The sequence below is a fragment of the Aulonocara sp. 'chitande type north' Nkhata Bay genome, linkage group LG8 (assembly GCF_057382095.1).
Source record: "Aulonocara sp. 'chitande type north' Nkhata Bay isolate Kocher_YH1m ecotype deep benthic linkage group LG8, A_spYH_male_GT1.1, whole genome shotgun sequence".
NCBI classification, from domain to species: Eukaryota; Metazoa; Chordata; class Actinopteri; order Cichliformes; family Cichlidae; genus Aulonocara; species Aulonocara sp. 'chitande type north' Nkhata Bay.
Genome location: NC_141351.1, coordinates 13,258,280 through 13,279,838, shown reverse-complemented (window position 1 = coordinate 13,279,838; position 21,559 = coordinate 13,258,280). Strand labels below are relative to the sequence as shown.

General features: G+C 40.5%; 1 protein-coding gene across 2 annotated transcripts; it reads right to left on the bottom strand.

Annotated features, from left to right (window-relative positions):
- Positions 1-994: 994 nt before the first annotated feature.
- Positions 995-21,056, bottom strand: fra10ac1 (FRA10A associated CGG repeat 1). Of its 2 annotated transcripts, none has more exons than XM_086303651.1 (14): positions 20,920-21,056; positions 18,757-18,915; positions 18,545-18,637; positions 18,271-18,316; positions 18,024-18,100; positions 17,751-17,834; positions 17,520-17,604; positions 15,224-15,269; positions 6,741-6,854; positions 4,410-4,452; positions 3,857-3,990; positions 3,210-3,260; positions 2,179-2,263; positions 995-1,555 (listed from the first exon to the last, which is right to left on the bottom strand). In XM_086303651.1, the coding sequence occupies exons 2-14, from the start codon at positions 18,894-18,896 to the stop codon at positions 1,513-1,515; spliced, it is 1,041 nt and encodes a 346-aa protein (XP_086159777.1). In that variant the 5' UTR covers positions 18,897-18,915; positions 20,920-21,056; the 3' UTR covers positions 995-1,512. The 2 variants fall into 2 exon arrangements, with proteins under 2 accessions (XP_086159777.1, XP_086159778.1); XM_086303652.1 differs by having other exon boundaries at positions 996-1,555; positions 18,836-18,915.
- Positions 21,057-21,559: the final 503 nt, after the last annotated feature.

The following is a 21,559-nucleotide window of genomic DNA, read 5'->3' as shown; positions in this document are numbered from 1 at the left end:
AAAGAGTAAAGAGCATCGCTTTTTTGGGCTTGAAAATAGGACAGCACGTGCAGAGGCGACGTTTTCTCTCTTCTTCGCAAGTTGAGTTATGCCGATTAAAATTAAACACAGGCAGAGAGTGAACCTGAGATCCTCTGGGCTTAGCTGCGACAGTGCTCGTCGGAAAGCCATATATCACCGGGGGATCTTAGAGGCTCCAAAGCTGGATGAGCCATTGGGGAAAGAGGATCAGTGGATTGGTTGTGATCCCTGCCCGATTCAGTACCATCTCACTTTTCTGCTCAGTGTTGTGCCTGTGACCTGCTGTGTGCAAATTCCGCCTGGAGAAAGCTGGAAATTGCACATTGAAGTGTAGGAAAATAACACAATTAAAAGCGGCTGCAGCAGTGCAATCCAGCGTGTGCGTTGCATAGAGAGGACAGGATGCTGCTGAGGCCTCCACTGACAATGTGAAATATGTGACATGAAACACAGAGCAGTAATTTATCATTTCGCCGCACGCTTCTGCGCCAACGCGACCCTTCGATCCCCGGAGAGTTTAGAGGTCGGCGAGTGCAACTCTCTTCACAGTCCACCTCTACTGGAATAAAAAGTTAGTGTCTTATCATAACTCGGATGGCTGAGATTCAGCTGATGTTAAGACACAAGTAACCAATATCTAGTTTGAGGAGAATCTATTTTGTGGAAACTTGGACTTGAATACAGACTGGACTTTTTCTGGGTTCTTCAATGAGAGCGAAAAATTGGTGCTACTTTTCAACTTCTAAATCACGAGGGAAAAACATAAGCAACATATCCAAGAAAACGGACTTTGACAGCACAATTGATCAGCTGAAAAGGTGTACAAGTGTAGCTGCAGGCTGAATCGCATCCTGCCTAAACTCCAAAACAAGCTGTTATTGCTCAGTGGACTGTACTTAACTACCTGTTAGCTTACATTGCCATGAATCACACAGTGAAAGAGTGCTCCCGAGAAAGCAGAAAGTAAAAAAGGACACAGACAGAGCAGTATGTGGTAATTGTCTTTATTTAAGCCAAGGTCTTTAATCCCCAGCAACATGTAGTTCCCCTCTGCAGTTAAAGATAATCCTTTTTTTTTTTAAGGAGCAGAAGGTTTGACTCTTATGCAACACTTCACAAAACAATCATATATGCAGGTTTAGTTGCAAATGGGACTTAGGGACAAGGTTATTGAATTAAGACTTAATTAAGTTATGCATCATAAGCAAGGGGCAAGCTCCACGGCTGGAAAGAAAAAGAGCATTTCCTGTATGTGCTGGGTCGTAAAAAGGGACATTAAAATGGTAAAATTTGCAACATTAAAAACAAAAACAGATATAAAGAGAAGGTGACAGGGACAGGCCATGTAAACACGATGTTTATTTCATTGGCAGTAATGGAACTCGCAGTGAAATAAACCTACATACAGTCAAGACTCAAACAGAACACCTTTAAGTATTCAGAAGACACAGAAGTGTAGTCGCAGCAGGGAAGCCACTGATTCCAGCGGATTCAAAGAAACATGTCTTCAAAGTACTCATCAAACTCTTCCTCCCTGAAGAGACACAACAAGCAAAACACAGAAATGTAAGTTCCTGTCATGCATGATACTGACACAAACTGTTAGATGCTTCTTATGGGGGGACCCCAGCATAACTCGGTCAGTGTCAGTTCTCTATACAGCATAAAATGATGTTGACAACACTGATCCAGAACACAAACAAATACACAGTGAGGGGCAGAAGCAAGAGAGACTGAACATTTTTAAACAAAGCAAACAGACCTGAAATGCACTTAAGTTACTCACTATCGCTTTCTTGACTGAAAGTAGAACCCAATCTATACGAATGTCAGATTTGTAAGAGGCAGGTCTTTATGTTCTCCCTGACGTTATTTTATAATAACATCAAAAATATTCATTACACGGATTATAAAACCCAAACTAGCACAGCCAATATTTCGAGTAATAAGCCATTTGCTGCCAGTGAAATGGCTCAGAAGCATTACCATCATTATCCTATCAAAGCTCGGTGGAAGTTGACATAAACGTGTTCAAGATTTTGTGAGCAGCTTTACGCAGTGTGTGCAAGCAGCTCTCATAGTGCTATATAGACAGCAGTAACCCATGTAACTGTGACAAACGGGAAGCTTAAAACGAGCACTAACTGTTAACCTCACCTCGACTTTTCCTCCACTGCAGGGGCAGGTCCTCGCCAGTGGTCGCCTTCTGATTGGTCCTCTGGCTCATCCCCAGCGTCAGAGTCTAGTAGGAGAGTTTCAGAGAGCAGTCAGTCGCACTCACAGCAAAGAAAAACTGGGTCAACCGGTAACCTTTGCACCTTTGGACACTCTGACCACCAGTAGGCAACGGGTGAAGTGTCTTGCCCAAGGACACAACGACCGAGACTGTCTGAGCTGGGGCTCGAACCGGCAACCTTCCGATTACAAGGCGAACTCCAAACTCTTGAGCCACGATCACCTCTTTAGGTCTTTAAATAGAGAAAGACCTCAGTTAGAGGAGTGGAGTGTTTTGACCCAAATCACCTCCATCATGCGCATAACACACCCACTGAAACCCTTTATTAATATAAATATAAAGAGTTGATGTTTTCCTTTAATTTGTCACTCATATAGCCTCTGATCAACCAGTGAATGTTTAGGAAGTAAACTCTAAACCCTGCAGAAACAAAATAGTTCTTCTTCAAGAACGTGGCCTATTTCCTCCTTCACAAATTTATTCAGAAACAAGTTTTGGCAGGTTGTAGTAGACAAATATGTTATCAGCATAAGCCACTAATTATGTGATGCTATACTGGGCCAAAGCAGCATATTTTTCCATTCATTTTCCCTGGCATTAATATAAAGTTTCTAGGGCACAAAGTGCTTCCCTGATATTAAAAATCTCTCCCCCCCTCTTTGAAAGTGCTGCTTATACATTACAGTAAATACCAGAGTCGGAAATTTAATCTTCTCCAACCTTATACAATTGCTTTGAGCATGTGTGATGCAGAAAGAAAGCATAAGAGTTTTTGTGTATGGACCTGCATGTGGAACTCAGTGACATAACCTCAGAGTGTACACCTCCACCTACCAACACATTTATCCAGCCAGACCTTGGCTGAACAAACAGAACAGGGACAAGGGGGCAAAGTCATACCTCACTTCATGCTGTTTGTGGGTCTGTGTGCATCAGGCCATCGTGACATTACCTTTATCCGAGTTTTGCAATTCCTCTGAGCTGCTGGAAGAGGTGGAGCGATCTATAGAGAAACACAGAGAGGCAACGATCAGAGTCACAGCTACCGGCCTTTGCTGACCTTAATGAACACTTTAAAAATACTATGTGCATGACTTGCCACACTGTTGGCCCCACAGTGGAGAGACACCCTTCAACTGTGTTATGAGCGTTAACATTGCACATTCTGTCCACCAGAGGGCACTCTGCATGCAACTTCCCTGCTGGCAACACATTTTGCATAATTGCTAAAAACATAAACCTGACTCCTACAGCACCACCTATGGGTGCAGTACTTCCAGTTTAATGTGGTGGGGGAGGATAAACTGTATGTTTTTAGTTATGAATGTTTTTGCTGCACAAACAATTTAGTGAAAGAGGAAAAAACAGAACAAATAATAGCAGTTTTAAAGCTTGGAGCTCTTGTAATAAAATAAGATGAGATCAAATGGAAATTATGGCAACAACAAAAAAAACTAAATGTCAAACACAAAAGAAAAGTTGGTATTACATAATTTCGAAGAACATAATGCAAACAAGGTTGCTCCCAAGGGTATTTTTTTCACCCTATTACTGTTCTAAAGGAACGTTTATTCAGAAAGAAGAGCAGAGGAGTTTTACCTCGGTGCTTCTTGTGTTTGTGCTTCTTCGAATGTGACGACGATCTCTTTTTCTTCTTTGCTTTTGCTTTCGCTGGCTTCTGGTTCTGATCCAAGAGCATTTCAGTCTTTGCTTTTGCTTTCACCTCCTTCCTCCTGAACAGAATCACAAATTGACCAAACCGTCAGCCAAGTCACTGTTTCAAATGCTATTACGTGAAACCCTTCGTGTGGGTTGAATGGCACATCCAAAACACGAGTAAACTGCGGCTTTAATGAAAACATCTAATACAAGACTTCCAGCCATCCTTCAGCAGCTAAAGCGACGCTATAATGCACACAGCTGCTTCCAGATTCAAAAAACTGTGATAAAATCATGACACTCTGGTAAGGTCAGACAGGAGATATGAATCATGTTTTGAATTCTAAACCTCTGCAAGCAACAAAACAACACGTGCTGACTGTCCATGGTGACCTGGCCTACTTTTAGCAGACGAGCGCACTCTCAGAAATCAGTCTTCACGGGCAAACAGAGCTACATGTTCATGAAAAAGGCGAAGTGAAAGTCGGCTTACTTGTGATGGTAGTTGAGTTTGAAAGAACATTCAGGGCAAAGTCCTAGAACAGAAACAACACGACATATTCACATCTATTGTAGCGGCTCTAAAAATAGATCCACTGTTACTCCTGCGATTGTTATTATAGTGACAGTGTCAGGGTGCTTCTGTGTTAATGCTCACACTTTTTGTAACTACTAGTGGTTGAAAATGATGCTTCTATAGAAGATACAGTAACTGCAGCATCACCCCGGTGTACACTTAGAAAATGTTCAACCTGATTCATATGCAGTGCTGAGTCTTCAAAAGTCTTGAGTCACCCTTCATTTCTTTATATTTGGCTTCCAAGAAGCTTCCATTTCCAGAGGAACGTTTGTTTTTTTTCAAGCAATTTAACACTGAACTCTGAATAATTCCCATGTGGGAAAAGTCACCTCACCCAACCGATGGACCAATATTAGTACCTATACATGACACACAGCTTTATCAAAGGACAGATTTAAAATTGTTAAATATGTATCCCGTCGCAAAAACACATAACTAATTGTCATTTCCTTAGTCGAATTGATGAAAAAAAGCAAAAATGACACAATTTGATCAAAGCTAACACCGTTCAAGACGCAGTAACTTGAGCCTGGGTTCGAATCTGACCTGTGGCCCTTTGCTGCGTGTCTTCCCTCCTCTGTCTCCACCATCGCTATCTAATAAAAAAATGTTAAGAGTCATTAAGTAGTAATATTTTTGCTGGAAGCTATTAGCTTAAACCTTGGCATATCCCAGCATGTTTTGCAATGTGTCCTTAAAAAAAAATTCAATCAAACTGGACAAAAGGAAAGGGATGATCTGGACAGAGAACAGAACAAAAGCAGCCAACATCTGAAGAAGAGCCTTGAATGTCCTTCAAGAAGCCTGGGAACTATTCGTGAAGACTACTTAAAGAAAAGAGAAGAAAGCCCGAATAAGAGAGTTCAGGCTGTGTTGAAGAATAAAGGTGGTCACACCAAATATTGACTTTCAAGCTTGTTAGAACTGTACAAACTCTCTCTTTTTTGCACATTTTTAATAGATCTATGGACCCATTTTCCTCGCTACATATAAAGAAAATAGCGGTGGCTCAAGATTTTTGCTCAGCAGTATATAACAGTATTGCGCACATACAAAGTAGGGGTGGGGGAAAAAAAATCGATACTGTGTAGTATCGTGATATTTTGTTTGCTAATAATGTATCGATACAGGGACAGCAGAAATCGATATTTTGTTACAAACAATTTTTTCTCTGAAGTCAACATGCTCTGGAGTCAGAGCATGTTGACTTCAGAGCATGTTGATCCTTTTTCTGAGCAAGAGTCCTGACATTCCTTCACTGTCCAAATGTGTTTAACTTTTTTTTTGGGCAGCAATAAACATGACAGTTTACTTATTTTAATTTAAGACATGTTTAATTTTAATTAAGTTTAAAACTTTTTTATTTAATGTAAAATTATTTTTTTTTTTTATTTACTTTCAAATTCTTCAGTTGCTGAAGGGGCTGCATAGTTTTCATATTGCATAGTTCAGAATAGCTATAATTGTACCAGATGGTTGCATTCAGTTAAGTTGGACTAGACTGTAATACAAACAGTTCAGTTTGTCAACAATAAAACTGACTGAAATGAGAGAAAGACTGAGTGTGAGACTTTGATATTAGATAAAATGAATATTGATAAAGTTTACCTTTATGTGCAGAATTTAAATATCGCAAAATATTTTTAAAAAATCGCAATAATATCATATCATGCGTTAAGTATTGTGATAATATCGTATCGCGAGTTGTATGGTGATTCCCACCTCTAATACAAAGGGAATGCTGTTGATAAAAATGAATCATCTGTGTATAAACTACAGAGAAGAAAGCACGAAAGAACCCGGTGGAGCTCATGTTTTTCTCCCAAAACACAAAAAAAGATTCCTAATAACTCTGCTCATGAACCAATGCATCATCATCCTTATGGATCATATTTTTCCAGTAAAGCTGAGGCACTGGGGTTGCCAAATCACGTTTCATTACTGTTTAAACAATAGGGACTGTCTAAAGAATGAATTTTAATTTGGCACAAAGTGGGATTTATTTTTTCTTGTGAGGAGAAAGAACTTGGACGTGACCTGTAAGACCAGCTTGTTAAAAGTCTTTCATTTCCTGCTTAACTGACTCCTCCAACTACAGTAATTATTTTCAGCAGTATAATAACCTGAAGGGGGATCATTATGACTAAGGTCATAGATAGGGACCATTTGCTGGGCCACAGCCACACCTTTTCCAAAAAATGAGGCTATAAAATAAAGAGATAATTCTCTTCTTTTTTTCCTTACTGAGTTTGACCAGTGCGTTTCTCTTCTCCCCGTGTTCAACGTAGGCAAAATTCACCTCCCAGCTTTTGAGGCCTTCCTCCTTCTCGCAGTGCTTGTTTCCACACTGGAACTGACCTGGAACGTGAAGAAGCTCACATGTACAAATCTGAATATTTCACATGTTTACACTCATGCCCGCTTTTTTCTGTAAGCTCTCTTGTTAACACCAATTCATGAAGCAAAGAAATGCATTTTTAATTGATATAATTACTGAGTGAGGGCTCGAACAAACTGCAGGCAACTTGTGAATTATCGTGTGAAATTCTAACCTTTACACTAGAAAAGCGAACAGAATAAGAAGGATGTGTTTTAGTAGTGACAGACTAAGAATCTCCAAAAAGATTCTGTCAGACAACCTTCAAACCCTGCTGTTCACTTTTACCCACCGCAGTCTATCTCTACACCCCTTCCTCCTTATCCCCTTTCTCCTTCTCATCTCCCTTTCTTCCCCTCGTCTCATCCCTTCAGGCCTCCCTCCAGCCACTGTACAGGCTGCCTGTTATCCCCAGAGGAGCTTAAGGTGGCATTGATCTGGTCTCCGGGGTTCCTCCAGATTGCAGCAGAGGGAGCGAATGCGTCAGAGCCATCCAGTCTTGGCACGAATTCCTAACTCCGTGAAAGGAAAGTGATGCCTGCCCTCACCTGGAAAGGATTGCGACTCTGTAAACATTCAGGTGAGATGACGCAGGGCTCGTGGACTCGGGCCACTTTGAGCCGTAGGGCGGACTCTCTCTTCACGTGCTGTATGAGATTAAGATCCAGTGACGTCAGCTTAGAAGAAGACACTTCTGGCTACGGTTCAAATGAGGTTTACTTGAGTTTATGTGTCAGGGGAAGACACTGTACTTACAAAAGAGACCCGTGAAAGAATCCAACAATTTCCAGTCAAAACACAAATATCAACTCCTCGGTGATGTCACAGAGAACGTCAGGATGTCACTAAAAGTATTTATATTACTCGAAAATGTCAGCATATCCTGTTCCTGTGACCTCAATGACGATCACGATGCCTATGGAAAAAAATGATTTTCTTATCTGTTGTTAAAGCCGGACGTAACATGTGTAAAGAAAGTCTCTAAAAGGTTCTGCTTTGCATATTAAAAATAAAGAAGCGCCCTTGAACATCATTCTGATTCCCCTTGCTCCCTTTGAGAAGCAGCTCAGTGTAAAACAGAGAAGAATGTGATTTATTCGAAGGTTACAACATGGAGCGTTCGAATGTGTGGAGCCCTCCAGCTATACACAAATGTGACCCTGGGAGAGTGGAGCCAATATAAATCTGTTTCCAGGCAATTTCTTTGACAAATAAATGTCAAAAACTAAATACAATCAAGGCCAGGAAGTAGTTTGTCAACGTATTTCTGATAGTTTTCAGTCCCTGGGCCCAGAAATTTCACACTTGAAACCTTACAACAAGTCCCTGGTACTGTATTTGGAAAACTGGTTTAAAACAAAAAACTGGGATGCAGAGAGAATTGCTGCTTTATAAAACAAGTTTTATACACAGTGATAAAACTGTGGTGGCCTGACCGGGGTGGCACACCGCTTCTTTTTACCCAAAGCCAACTGCGGTAAGCTTTTAAAAAAAACTGACGGATGGATGCGAGCTATATCGGATTTTCTGGTGAAAGAAAAGAAGGATTTCAACTGTTGAGAGGCGCCAGGTATTTTTTTTTTACACATCAGGTGAGCCTCACGTGCCACATGAAAGAGAAAAAGAAAAAAGCCGATGAATCCAGTTAGGAGAGGAAACTCCGGTCCTCCTACGTCATTGGTTAATAATGCCACCAGCCAGCGACCCGAGATCAAGACGGATAATTACCACAGGACAGATGGGTGCACGATTAACACTAACTTAATGATGATGCGAAATGACACATTTGTCTGGGTTTTTCCCCCCTTCTATCAAAGGGATTGCTATCAGACCGGCTGGGTTAGACAAAAAAGATCCAATCCACTTTCATGTAAAGCTACAACAAGGGAGCCAATTAACTTAGATTAGCACCATGTGGAACTTCTGGAAACACACATTAGCAGAGCTGCACACAGAACCACACCTTAGTCTTGCTGTTCATTTTTCCCTGTGGTCACTAGCGGTGCTGCAGTAAAAAATAAAAAAAATAATTCATTAAAAATCCCCTGCAGCCAGAAAAGGACTCTGGCCAAAGACCACTATTATGAAAAACTATTTACAGGACACAACCAACCGAGCACAAACATGGACAGTTTTTCTCTTCTTATAAGGGCTTGGCAGGCATCCAGCTGAGCGAAGTCACTGAACACACTTAAAAGTCTAACACATCAATCCCATAAAAACTTTTTCTTAAAATCACAAATACCAATGCTTGTAGTTTGTTTTCTTTTACTTTTTAATTAGTAAGATGAAGGGATTTTGATTTTCTATGGACAGAATTTCTAGGCGCAGCCAGGTTGCGGAGCGTCTCTGCGTTTGTGGGCTCAGGATCTCATCTCTGTGTTTTGTGGACTATCTGGCTATGTTGGCTTCATGAGAAGGTGGCGTGAAACTCGCAGCGGAACGGTTCGAGGTCACTTGTGAGGACAGTGGGAATGAGAATTAGCACCTCCAAGTGTGACGCCAGATAAAGGTGGAGTGCCCACTCTGGGTCTGGACGAATTGGTGCCCCAAGCGGAGGAGTTGTTCCCAAGCGAGGGGAGGGTGGAGCGGGAGATTGACAGACGGACTGGTGTGGTGCCAGCAGTGATGCGGGCACTGTAGCAGTCGCTCGTGGTGAAAACAGCGACGCTGTCGATTTACTGGTTGAGCTATGTTCACACCCTCACCTATGGCTACGAGCTCTGGGTAGTGACCAAAAGAATGAGATCGAGTAATTGGCTTTAAAGGGTGGCTGAGTTCTCCCTTAGAAATAAGGTAAGGAGCTCAGTCATTCGGCAAAGGTTTGGAGTAGAGCCGGTACTTCTCATTATTAAATGGAGCCAGTCGAGGTCGTTTGGCATCTTGGACGCCTCCTAGGCGAGGGCACACCTAGGACATGCTCTCTCGGCTGGCTTGGGAACACCTTTGTGTCCCCCCCACCCAGATGAGCTGGAGGATGTTAGCAGAGAGACAGAGAGAGAGGCTGCTTAGACTGCTACTCCTAAGAGGCAGCAAACAGACTGATGAATAGAGATGAAGAGATGCTGGCAGGCGGACTTTATTGCCATAAGACAAACAGACAGAGAGATGATACACGTCAACTCCTGTTTCTTAGGGTCAGGGCTGTAAGCAAAAGCAAATACGCAAGTTTCCCATAATGCTGACCTGTTTGTTTAATATCACGATCATCACAAAACTGCTTGTCACATGCAACAGCTTCTACTGCTGCACAGTGAGCTGACTCTGTTCAAAGGTACATGGACTGTACTGTACTCTTAAATAACTCAAAATGACCCTTCAGATCATTTAGTGACTGAAAAGCCTGTGAGGATGCAGACTTCAGGTGGTCACTGTGAGTGTCTGCATCCGCTGTTGTTTTTCAGCTAAATCTTGATACTCACCAGGACTCTAACCTTGCCTATTCCCAAAGTAAAATGCCTTCAATAAAAGTGCAGCCTGTGGAAAATATATGGTTCCCTCAGGCAGACTTTTCAAATATTGGAAATGTAACTAGGAATCAGATGGATGCTTCTCTGACCACCCACTCCCACCTCTGATGCTTGATCAGGTTTAGCCTGCTTTTTGTTTTTATGGGGTCTGTCTTCCACAATGACTTTGAGTTCACTGCTCAGACTAAATAGCATTACAAAGTACTATGAAAGCATTCTATACTCTATCTGCACAAGAATATCTGTGTTACATCTATGTGTCCCTCTTTAAAACACAGAGAAATATTCAAATTTTGACATTTGTAGGGTACACTCTGACACTCACACTTTGAAACAATAGGAATGGAGACAGTGACACTGGCCGCTGTTAGACTGGGAAACTCTGAAAGCTTTGAGCACTGTCGGATAATGAGCTTCCACTTCTCACACTTAAAATACACTCAGTTACTTCTCTGGAGCTGATGTATTTTGTCTGGCAAATGAGAGCCCAGCAGGATATACTTACTACGTGCAAAGCCTGCCTAGAACACAGGCCGAGCCGAAGGAATCATTTAAAGCAACAGAAACGATCTCACCCCTTAAATTAAATTGGCTTGTCACTTTTGTTTTATTTAAATTGAAAGGAAACCACCAGGATGTAGGATAGTATATAACATTATTTGAATTTGCTCATTTAAGGGTGGAGTAGTTGCTTTATATGAACCTGACAACAACAAATAAATGTAGATGGAGCAGAGGCAGGATCAAACGTTTAGATAAGCAAACAGTAGAAAATCCAGGACAGAGCAAAATGAAATAAGTAAAAATGTGACACCAAACAATGAAAAGCCAAAAAAAGGAAACTGATTATCATATCAACTAAACCAGCATGTCATGGCACCCTTTTTGCGACCGTAAAATAATTAAATCAACCAATCTGTGGTTGCCTGGTAACTGCACTGAATTTTTTCACTGCAAGTTGCTGCAGTGATCAGTTGGTCGCCCACAGTTTGAGCCTGCAACACCCACAGCGTGTGGTCGACAGCTTTCAAACGCAAAACAGTTGCATAGGTTGCCAGTTGGGAGGCAACTTGTCTCAAAACAGTTGCAGACTGACTGCGACTGATTGTGACTCTCTGTGACAGATTGGTGAAGGTTTGCAAATAATCTCATTTACAAACGCACACAGATTGACCCCAGCTGATTATTGGCAATGTGCGCCAGTGAGAACAGCTTTACAGTAGTTGACTTGACTTAGCAGATCCCAGCAGTAATTTTAATTTGATATTATATAACACTTGTGGAGGAATTTCTGGCTAAACTCTGAATGTTAGAAACATCAATTTCTGTGTCTAAACAGCAGATTTTTGCAATACAACACAGTTCATTGCCCTATTATCATAAACAGATTGGGGTCAAGTTAGCAGTTGCATGCAATCAATTGCAAACTAATAACATCTTAATGTGGTTTTAACGCCAGTGATTGCAAGCAGTCGCAGACCTGGCCCTAATTTTGTTTTGCCAGTCTTCAACCACTCATTGAAGTGTGACAGTAGTATAATGCTAAAAGTGGCTTCACATTTCGGCTACCAGTGGCATTTATTCCAAGGCAGCAGAAGCTGGGTCAAACCTAACTCCTGCTGTGTCAGTGTGTACCCTGACAGGAGGCCCACCTACAACAACCTAGCCTCAGCTATTTTGTTTATGTTTTTATTCTTGAACTTTAAAGTAACTGTCTTCTGATTGGCTGCCCCGCATATTTAAAAATGAACAGCAAGTGGTTCATGCTTGTGTGTTTGCAGTCAAGAGCACGAAAAAAAAAAAAGATGTTCATAGCAGTCTCGACTCATTTTCTGAAACTTTGCTCATTGTTTATATGAATATGTCACTATTGCAATGCTATCCATATCTATCTCATAGGCAGAGGGTGAATACATGTCCATGTACCCTCCATGGAAAGCCACAGTCCACAGTTATACTCGCTTGTATGCAACCAAGTATAACTCTAGAAGTTTTCATGCTACTCTCCCAAACACAAATGACAACTTCTGTTTAGAAAAAAAAAAGAAAACCAAGAAAGTACCTTTAAGATCTGTTAATATGAGACATTTGTAGCTTTCTGTTATATTCAACTACAGGAATTCATGTGGAACTTTCAGAAGTATAAAGGCACTGAGATGAGAGAAAGAAAGTTATCAGCAAGGACTAGAAGTACATCTCATTCTTCAAAAAAATCGGCAGCAAGATTCCAGTGGGAGGATAACCTGTGATCCCCCCCAAAAAGAAGAGAGAATGAAACCTTTTGGTACTGTGCACTCCTTGATCCAATATAACACTATAGCAATGAAAAGAAAGGTCAGTGTTCTTCGTGATCCAACCTTATTGGATGGAGACTAGTCAGCATTATCCACCAGCATGATCTGAGGTGCACAGAAAGCAGCGATGATAAGGGGATGGTTTCCAAAAAAGGTATTCATGCCAGAGCAAAAGTAAAAAGTGGCCATCGGAGGTGGTACAAGATCAGTTTAATTGACGGGAAGCAGTACTACACGAGCTCGGACTAGCAACACTTAGTCCAAGTGGAACTGCTGGTAATTGAACAATAAATCAAAAACATTCACGTTGATGACTCGCCAACAGATTGTTGCCAAGATTCAAGTGTCTGTGATTGATGACACCCTATATCAGCTTACAAATCAAATCAAACTCATGTTACACTCAATCCATGACAAAGATTTGCACCAGTGTATTCTTCACGTCTGAACGGGGGCGTCAGGCCCAACTTACAGAATTTATTTAGTATTGATCTCACTGGAGAGGGTTTAGAGTCCCATGCTCTAAACAGTACTTAAGGAGCATGTCTATAGTAATTATTAATGTCCACAAATCACAGCTGAGGCAGCTAAAGTGCAGTGCATCTGACCTAATCTAATCCCACTTCCTGTAGAGTACTGCTACATGGCTTGAACTGTCAGAGTCCAAGATTACACTGTCTTAATCCGGAACAACATATTGGTTTAGTCAGCTTTCCCAGACACGCTGTTTGTGTGTTTGTGAGGTTGTACTGGTATAAACATAATTATAATAATAATTTAAATGTTAAATGACTCTGCATATGTGTATGTGTGTATATGAGATTGTGTATGTGTGTGAAGCTCACTTTATTAATGAGCTGTCAAGGCAGGCTCCCTTGCTGAGCAGCAGCTATTGTCCTTCCAGGTAAACTTATAAATACCACTGTCACACAAACGCAGCGGTAGACAGAGAGGTGTTGTACTAATCCTGAGCAATAATAGCAACAGTAATCATGGAACCACTGCCAAACCATCAAGCTAGTCCAGCGCTATCAGAAAGCTACAGTGTTGGGTATCAATGGACAGATTAATCCGCGGCTGCTTAAGATGGGAAGCCACAAGCAAACACGGAAAGAAAATTCAGATGAAAGGTCAAATCGTTTAAAGATTTATGACGCCATTCTGGAGAGCCATAAAGTCAAACCAAATTGCAGCAGGCAGATTTTTTTAAAGAGCCTGACATGTGGAGAGACTCCTGAAGGGAAGCACCAATCATAGCTGATGTACTGCTGTGTGAATTGTCTTTATCTCTGTCTCCATCTAGTGGAGAAGGATGTGAGGTGTGGGTGAGAAAGCTATAATCCCACTTCACTATGGTTCACTGAGGTTCACTAAAATGTGAATTTAGAGCATCACTGCAAGCAAAAACGTCACAAATAGTGATTAAAATATCTCCAACACCTCCCTGAATCCGGACTTTATGTCAGCATTACATAGAATATTATGCAATAAGGATTCGGTTCCAGCCTCTTGATTAAATCGGATCTCTTTGCTCAACAAGTATGCTTTTTACTGCAATTTAAGATCACTTCTCCCCTTAGGGCTCGTCACAGCAGATCATCTTCCTCCCTTCACCCTATCACCACCACCGCCCTGCATATCCTACATGCTGCCTTTCCTGTCTTCCTCCCCTCACTCAACCAGTCGTGGCAGATGGCTTCCCCTCCCTCAGCCTGGTTCTGCTGGAGGTTTCTTCCTGTTAAGCGGGAGTTTTTCCCGTCCCACCGTCACCTTGCTCAAAGGGGGTAGTCTGATTACTGGGGTTCATTATTAACCTCCTAGGACCTACATATGTGGGTTATTTAGACCAAAATACTCAATTTTGCTCTACAAGGGCCTGATATCCACTTACAAGGACATTATACTGCTACTGTTCTATCAAAATTTTAAATGAATATCCTCATATGTGGCTCTTATTTTTCTTAAAAACAAAAATAAGGTAAAAAAATAATAATCTGGTAATTCTTTGTTTTTACACTCATCGGGCCCCAATCAGCCCAAATACCAAAGAGAAATTAAAAATGCATGACGTGGAAGAGTTCGGGTCTTAGGAGGCTAATATTGCGTATTACTGTATTATTGTAGGGTCTTTACCTTACAATATAAAGTGCCTAATTTCTAATCTTGTCCATCATGATCACTCCCATTTAAAAATATAAGCATCTCCAGCTTGGCTTCTTTCTACCTTTTGTTCTTCCTTCTGTCACAAATCACCCCTGACACTCGTCTCCACCCACTCCACCCTGTGAGCTCTGCATTATTTTGGATGGTTGACCCCAGGTATTTTATTCTACCTTCACTACTTTTGCTCCTTGCAGCATGACTGTTGCACCCGTCCCCTTTTCACACACACACACACACACACACACACCTACTCTGTGTTGCTTCAACTGACTTGCATCCCTCCTCTCCCCGCAGCATACCTCCACCTCTCCAGGCTGTTTTCCAGCTTATTCTCTTCCTTATTCTCACTACGAATCAAATGCAAGTGCTCGACACAGCAACATTAGCAGGACCATGCAAGCATATAACAGGTGTATGCCATACCTTTTCCAGAGACGACTTCATTCTCTGTCCGCCATCGAAATCCAAACTGTTGGGCACAGATTTTTTTAAATGAGCATAAATGAGCAAAATCATATACACGAAACCAACTAAAGCATCAGATCCATTTCCATCCATATAGCTTGCAAGCCATAGCTGTGTTGTTCCCACCTTTTAATGCTTATTAGTTTTCGAAGGCAGTTGGATCAGAAAAACAACTGAGAATATAAGGACTGCATATATTTGTGTTTATTCACCCATGCACTCTTATTATTAAATGCTGTGCATGCACATTAACTTGTTAATGTAAACACATCTATAGTAAGTGGTGTCCTTTTGACCCCACGTATTGCAACTCGCCCTTTATATTTTTATTCGTAGGCGTTTTAGAATAACTAGTGAATAAATCAAGTGCACAACCTTTTAGTGTTTAGCGGCTTGGACTTTTTAAATTGAAATGTTTCAATTTACCTACAGTGCCTCCGATAAACATAGATAATTCCAGGTATTGTGTATTGTGCGCCATGTCGGAGGTGTAAGCGTAAAAGAGATGTGTGCACAGAAAACTCATCAGCACAAATGCAGGAGATACTGAGTTGGGCCACACGTGTGCCACTTTTCATCAGTTTTAAACATTGGCCTCGCTCCAAAAAGGCTCAGCGATCACTGGAGACAGAGCAGAGCGCCAGAACACATCATACCCCCAACTTCAGGCTAAAATGGGCTCGCTATTATGGAGATTAGTGAGACTTAGGTAATATTAACCTTTACACATGGCAACACTGCAGGGATAATTAGTGTAATCTTTTTTGGAATACTGGAGCAGGTCCTTGTAACGCTGATTGCTGAGGTATCTACAGGCACTGTAATGTTATCTTATAGCGCATGTAGGTGCGTTAGTGATAAATCGATTTCTAGGATTTAGAAATTGGTTCATAATTTTTGTAGTTTTGACTCCGTATACCACCAGAGTGGATTTGAAATCAAACAATCGAGATGCGACTGATCTGTGGACTTATTTTAATTGACAAAAAATAACATTAACCTATCAGGGGGACAGTAGAAAGTTTAGGAGTAGTGGACAGCTCAGCAACACTAAAAAGCCTGAAAGACCCACAGAAGATGGCTTTGACAGTGCTTCACAGTACAAATGGATAATGACCCAAAGTATGGTGCAAAAGCACCCTGAGAGTTTCATCTGATCTCAACTCAATGCAGCATGTTTTTCAGTTTAATGAAGATAAAGCTGAACGCAGAGAGACTCACAAACAAGCAGCAAACCGTGGAGGCTACAGTAAAATCCTGGGAGAGCATCTCAAGAATAGAAACAGCATTTGGTGACATCAGTGGGTTCTAGGCTTCAGGCAGTCATGGACTCTAAAGGAGTTTCGTCCAAGTATTAAAAACAATATTTATATTTAAAATGATGTCAGTTTGTCCAATTAATTTTGATCCTCCAAATATGAGAGACTCTGCATAAAATAAATGAAAACATTTGTGTAAAAGCCTCCGAATTAAAGCTGAAGTCGGCACTTCCATCACATCTTGAGTGTTTGATTTAAAGGCAACTGCTGTGACGTTCAGAGGAAAGCCTCTGTCTCTCCAACAGATTCTGAACCTAACTGTGCAAGCAGTCACAACATTGTGAACCTGGAGATGTGTCCTGATCCTTTCCCTGTTTTACCTTCTGTTTACTTTGATTTTAACTGGCTGCTTGGTTAGATTTTGGGGAAAACAATGGCCCAAGTGTGTTACTAAGACATGCTATAGGGGGTTAAACTTGAGTTATTACCTTTTGGTAATAACTGACACATGTAGTTTACTACAGTATAGTAAATGTCATGTGTGCTTAAGTTGTCAGACTGTAATTATAATCCATTCGTTGACATAATGCAATAAATAAAACTACATAAGTAACATGAATATTACTCATGATTAGCTAACATTAGCATTCACTTTATATCAACTTTATACTAAAGTTTATTTAACTATAAATGTATAATTTATTAACCCCTGGGGGGTCTTAGAAAAATGCATACACTATCGGACCTAGAGCCACAAATCGACCCAAGACCCCCCAGGGGTTAAGCATGGTATCATGAAGTGCTACCTTCATTTGAACTGTAATTTAAGGTTTTAATTCCTGCACCTTGTGTGAAACTGCCTTTTTTTATATGACAATTTTTAAATGCTTTCAAATATTCAAAAATGCTATCATATCATACAGAAACTGCTTTACATAAGCTGTATTACTGTTTAAAAATTAATAAGAAATCAATTATATTTCCATTCCTCTCACCTTGTTTTCCTTGTATCTGCTGAGGTCAGCTATGCAGTATTCTTTAAACAGCTTGTCATAATACTTTTTGGCCAATTCTTTCTCCCTGCCACAGAAAAAACCCCACAAGCAACTAAGAAAATCAGCACACACATCATTAACTAACTTCTAATGTAACGTATAGACTTTTCGGAAGAGAACTGAACAGGTAAAAAACTAATTCATTATTACTGATGCCACTAAGTTGATCACCATGTCATGTCCTCCTCGTCCTCATCCCTCCAGAGGAAACGATGGTTTTCACGCAGCACGTCTAGATCTGTTTTGTCCTTGGCTCTACGGGGAATAAATGTAAAATGACAACGTTTATGAGCGCGCATAAACCGAAAAACAACTTCTGCAGCTATCAATTTTAATGAAATGATTAACTGGATTGCAGTGATGTATAGACATATTGCCATTATTTTGCCTGGAGTGACAGAAGCTGACTGTTCCCCAGAGTTGACTGTGAGTAAGATTACTCACACTGAGCGCTTGAAGTCAACCATCTGTCCCCCGTAATACAGTATGTAATCACCGACAAACTTCTTGTGCCGCTCAAACTGGAGACATCTGCTTAAGGTCATTCTGTTGTTCAATGTTAACTTTTGCAACTGTAAACAGCCTAAAATTTCCCACCGCATCACATTTTAATATCTTAAAAAGTTACGTTTCATCAGCCTCTTCGTCGTCTACTCACAGCCGAAAGAAATGATAAATTGAGAAAGGATACGGCGTTCATGGATATCAGATGGGCTCGTCTGTTCCGGGCTTCTTCTCTAAACAAAACAAAAATATATATAAATATAAATGATGCATTTTTAATCAAAAAAAGACAAAAAAACAAAACAAGATCATGTGTGATAGCTTGCAAAGAAAAAACAATCCACTGAGAGCATTTAATCAGATTGGCCCATAAGAATTGACATTAACTGTAGTGTGCATAGGTAAAATGCGAGCAGCTAAAAGCTATTAGCACTTCTTCGATCTGCTATTAGTCACCATACCTGTCCACTTCATTTGAGTGCAAGCTGCGGTGAGCCACCTTAGAGTGGCGACCTTTCTGAAACGGCTTCTGTAAGATTTCCTCCTCATGTTTCCTGTAGAAGGTACACATAATAGCAGAAAGCTTGTGAAAAAAATGGATTAAAAACACTTGTGTTTATTCATATTATCATCTGTACAATCCCATCTCATTTGGTCAGCACAGATACAGTACCAGGAGTTCAGTTGAGCCAAATGTGAATAAAGCGAAAAAGTATCATTGAGCCTAAATAATTCTGTAGCCTTCATTTGACCTTTTAAGGCCTCTCTGTGAGGACTCTCCCTGTCCATCTTCATCACTGAAGTCAGAGTCATAACCGCCGCCCCCGTGAACCTGAGGAAACACAGGAAGTGATTTGTGAATCATATCTGATGATTTGTGAATCATCCACACACTTTCTGGCAAAATTAGGCATATTAGTTAAAAAATGCATGCGTACACTTGTACTGTACATCCTAACTGTGAGACATGTATTGCAACTTGTGACACAAATAGGGTAATGACTGATCTTAGAGTAAACATGACACTATGTATTAACATCTGCTGCACACATATACACACACACATATATATAAAACCATTAAAGTATGCATTTCTGAATGAGGGAGGGCATTTTTGCATATTTCCTCTGATCAGTGCTTTCTGTGTCTGAAACAAAACAGACCCCATCAGTTTAAGTCAACTTTCTTTTGATTGTTGATAAAGAATGGGTTCAAACAGCAGGTGGACTGAGCTCCTATGTGCTTAAATTAACCATATTATAGATGGCTCCTCACTTTCACACCATAGAGACCCAAAGGTGGGGGAAAAAACATAAAACAGAAACTCGGCTGCAGCAGTCTCACCTCATTCTTTCAAACATTAATCATGTTTAATACTGTAAGGGTATAAATATAACAGAAAATAAAGAAAACAGGAAGCATAACAGGTCAGGTTTAAGTTAACTAGAACATATTCTATGCCTTTATAGTTTGATCCAGGTCAATTTTGTCTCAGGCCAAGCATTCCTTTATAATAAGTGTCTACAAGTTTCCTGTCTGACATGAATAAACAGAGAGTAGGAGAGAGATTTTATTGTTAGGTTTTTAGGTATTCACAACACTGTTTTTTGGAGAAAAGCATCTATTATCACATAATTGTCCGATATAATTAAGACATGAAAACATAAAAACTAGAATGATCCCATTCTATTTTATTCCACAAGTGCCGGCCTCCAAATTTAGTGGGAACACAGACAGTTCTCATGTCTCATGAATGTTTCGAGCTTCCATAAAATCATCTCTTCATTTATTTAACCCAGACTGGTTGATCTAAAAGTCCATCTTAATGGATATGGGATGAATTTGACCCAGTGTCTCGCCCCAAAAGTGATTGTCTGCTGAAAAAAATAATATCCGGTTGGCCTGTAATCTGTCAAACATGTCTGCATAGCTCGATGATATAAAGTCATTTCTACCCAGAAAACACATTCCTGTCACAAGTAGAAGCTGCAATCAATATTTGGAAATGTAAATTTTATATAGCCTTTATTTATCCATGTGAAAAGTTTCCTTGACATTAAAAATGTCTTTGTCAAGAAAGATCCTGCCTTGGGTGTAGCAATAAAAGTGCAACAAATATAACAAAATACCTCTATAGAGACATTTAAAGTGGCCAGAACGGTCTGTACTGATAATAATGTTGAACAAAAGGTTGGTACAATAATGCAGAGTCATAAAAATACTTTCAAAACAGGTCATTTCTTTATGTTATATGTAACCCCTTCAGAAATCTATTTGGCTGAAGCCTATTTATCAATATAAGCAACGATATTACCCATAGAACACACCCAGAAATCGGAAATCACATTTTAATGATGTAAAAAAATTTGTTTTTGTGTAATTTATCTCTCAAAGTCACCAAATGTCTGGCTAAAAGAAGACAAATGGAGTAACTGTTACAACGAGAGACTATAGCTTTCCCTCACTCGGTGTGGCAGAGCAAGTGCTCAATGATGGATGAAATAGTGAATAAAGTGAGATATTTTGGAGGTCCCGTCATCAGAAACGAGCTATGACACTGTAGCAGGTGCACGGCGACTCTGACTGCTGTGAATTTCACGCAGGCACGCGCTTTAGCTCGTGCTTTGACCGCTTTGGACCTGTCACGCGCCACAGACACCGCTCATCCCTGACTGTGACCAGTGAAGCAGTCAGGAACCAACACGGCGTTAGTAGGCAGCACCGACACACGTATCTGTGAGGGGGATAACTGGCTGCTAACAACTACGCGAACGCGTCCTCACAGCCTTGTTTGCAAAAGAAGAGACGCGACTATATCGCATGTATAAAAGTTTACCTTCACAAGATCATCCATGGCTTCTTTTTTTCCTCCCTATGAACTGCCGCTGACTGTTTACAAAATGTAATCGCCATGTGATGACGTAGGAAGTAAGTCGCGGTATGATGACGCAGACCTACACGAATTATATTTAGAAGAATCTGAGAAAAATCAAGAAATAAGTCCAAGAATAATTTATCATTTCCTTTTTTTCTATGATTTTAAAGCTTACATTGGTTTGTAGTCAATAACGAGGCTCTAAAGTCTAATTCTGTGTAAGTGTAATTGGCTGATAACAGTTTCTTTAATCGGGCATCTAATTCTTTTCTAATTTATCAGTTTGTCCATCACCCAATTTATCTAATTAGCCATTTATCAGGGGGCAAGTCAGCGTCACCAGGTGAGATGAATAATCTATTGGGGATGAAAGGGGGTGCAGTACAACATCGAGCATCGACATTCATTTTAGAACAAATGGCCCAGTTACACGGATCAACCGGCAATTGATTCATATCGTTCACTTCCGCTGAGTGACACTGGAGGATGTATTTGAATTGTGGACGGAAAATAAAGAGGGCATTGTACTGTGTGAATGTTTTGAGTTTAATTCGGACTCGGGGTTATGAGTCAATCCGGGAACAAAAATGCAGTGTTCCCT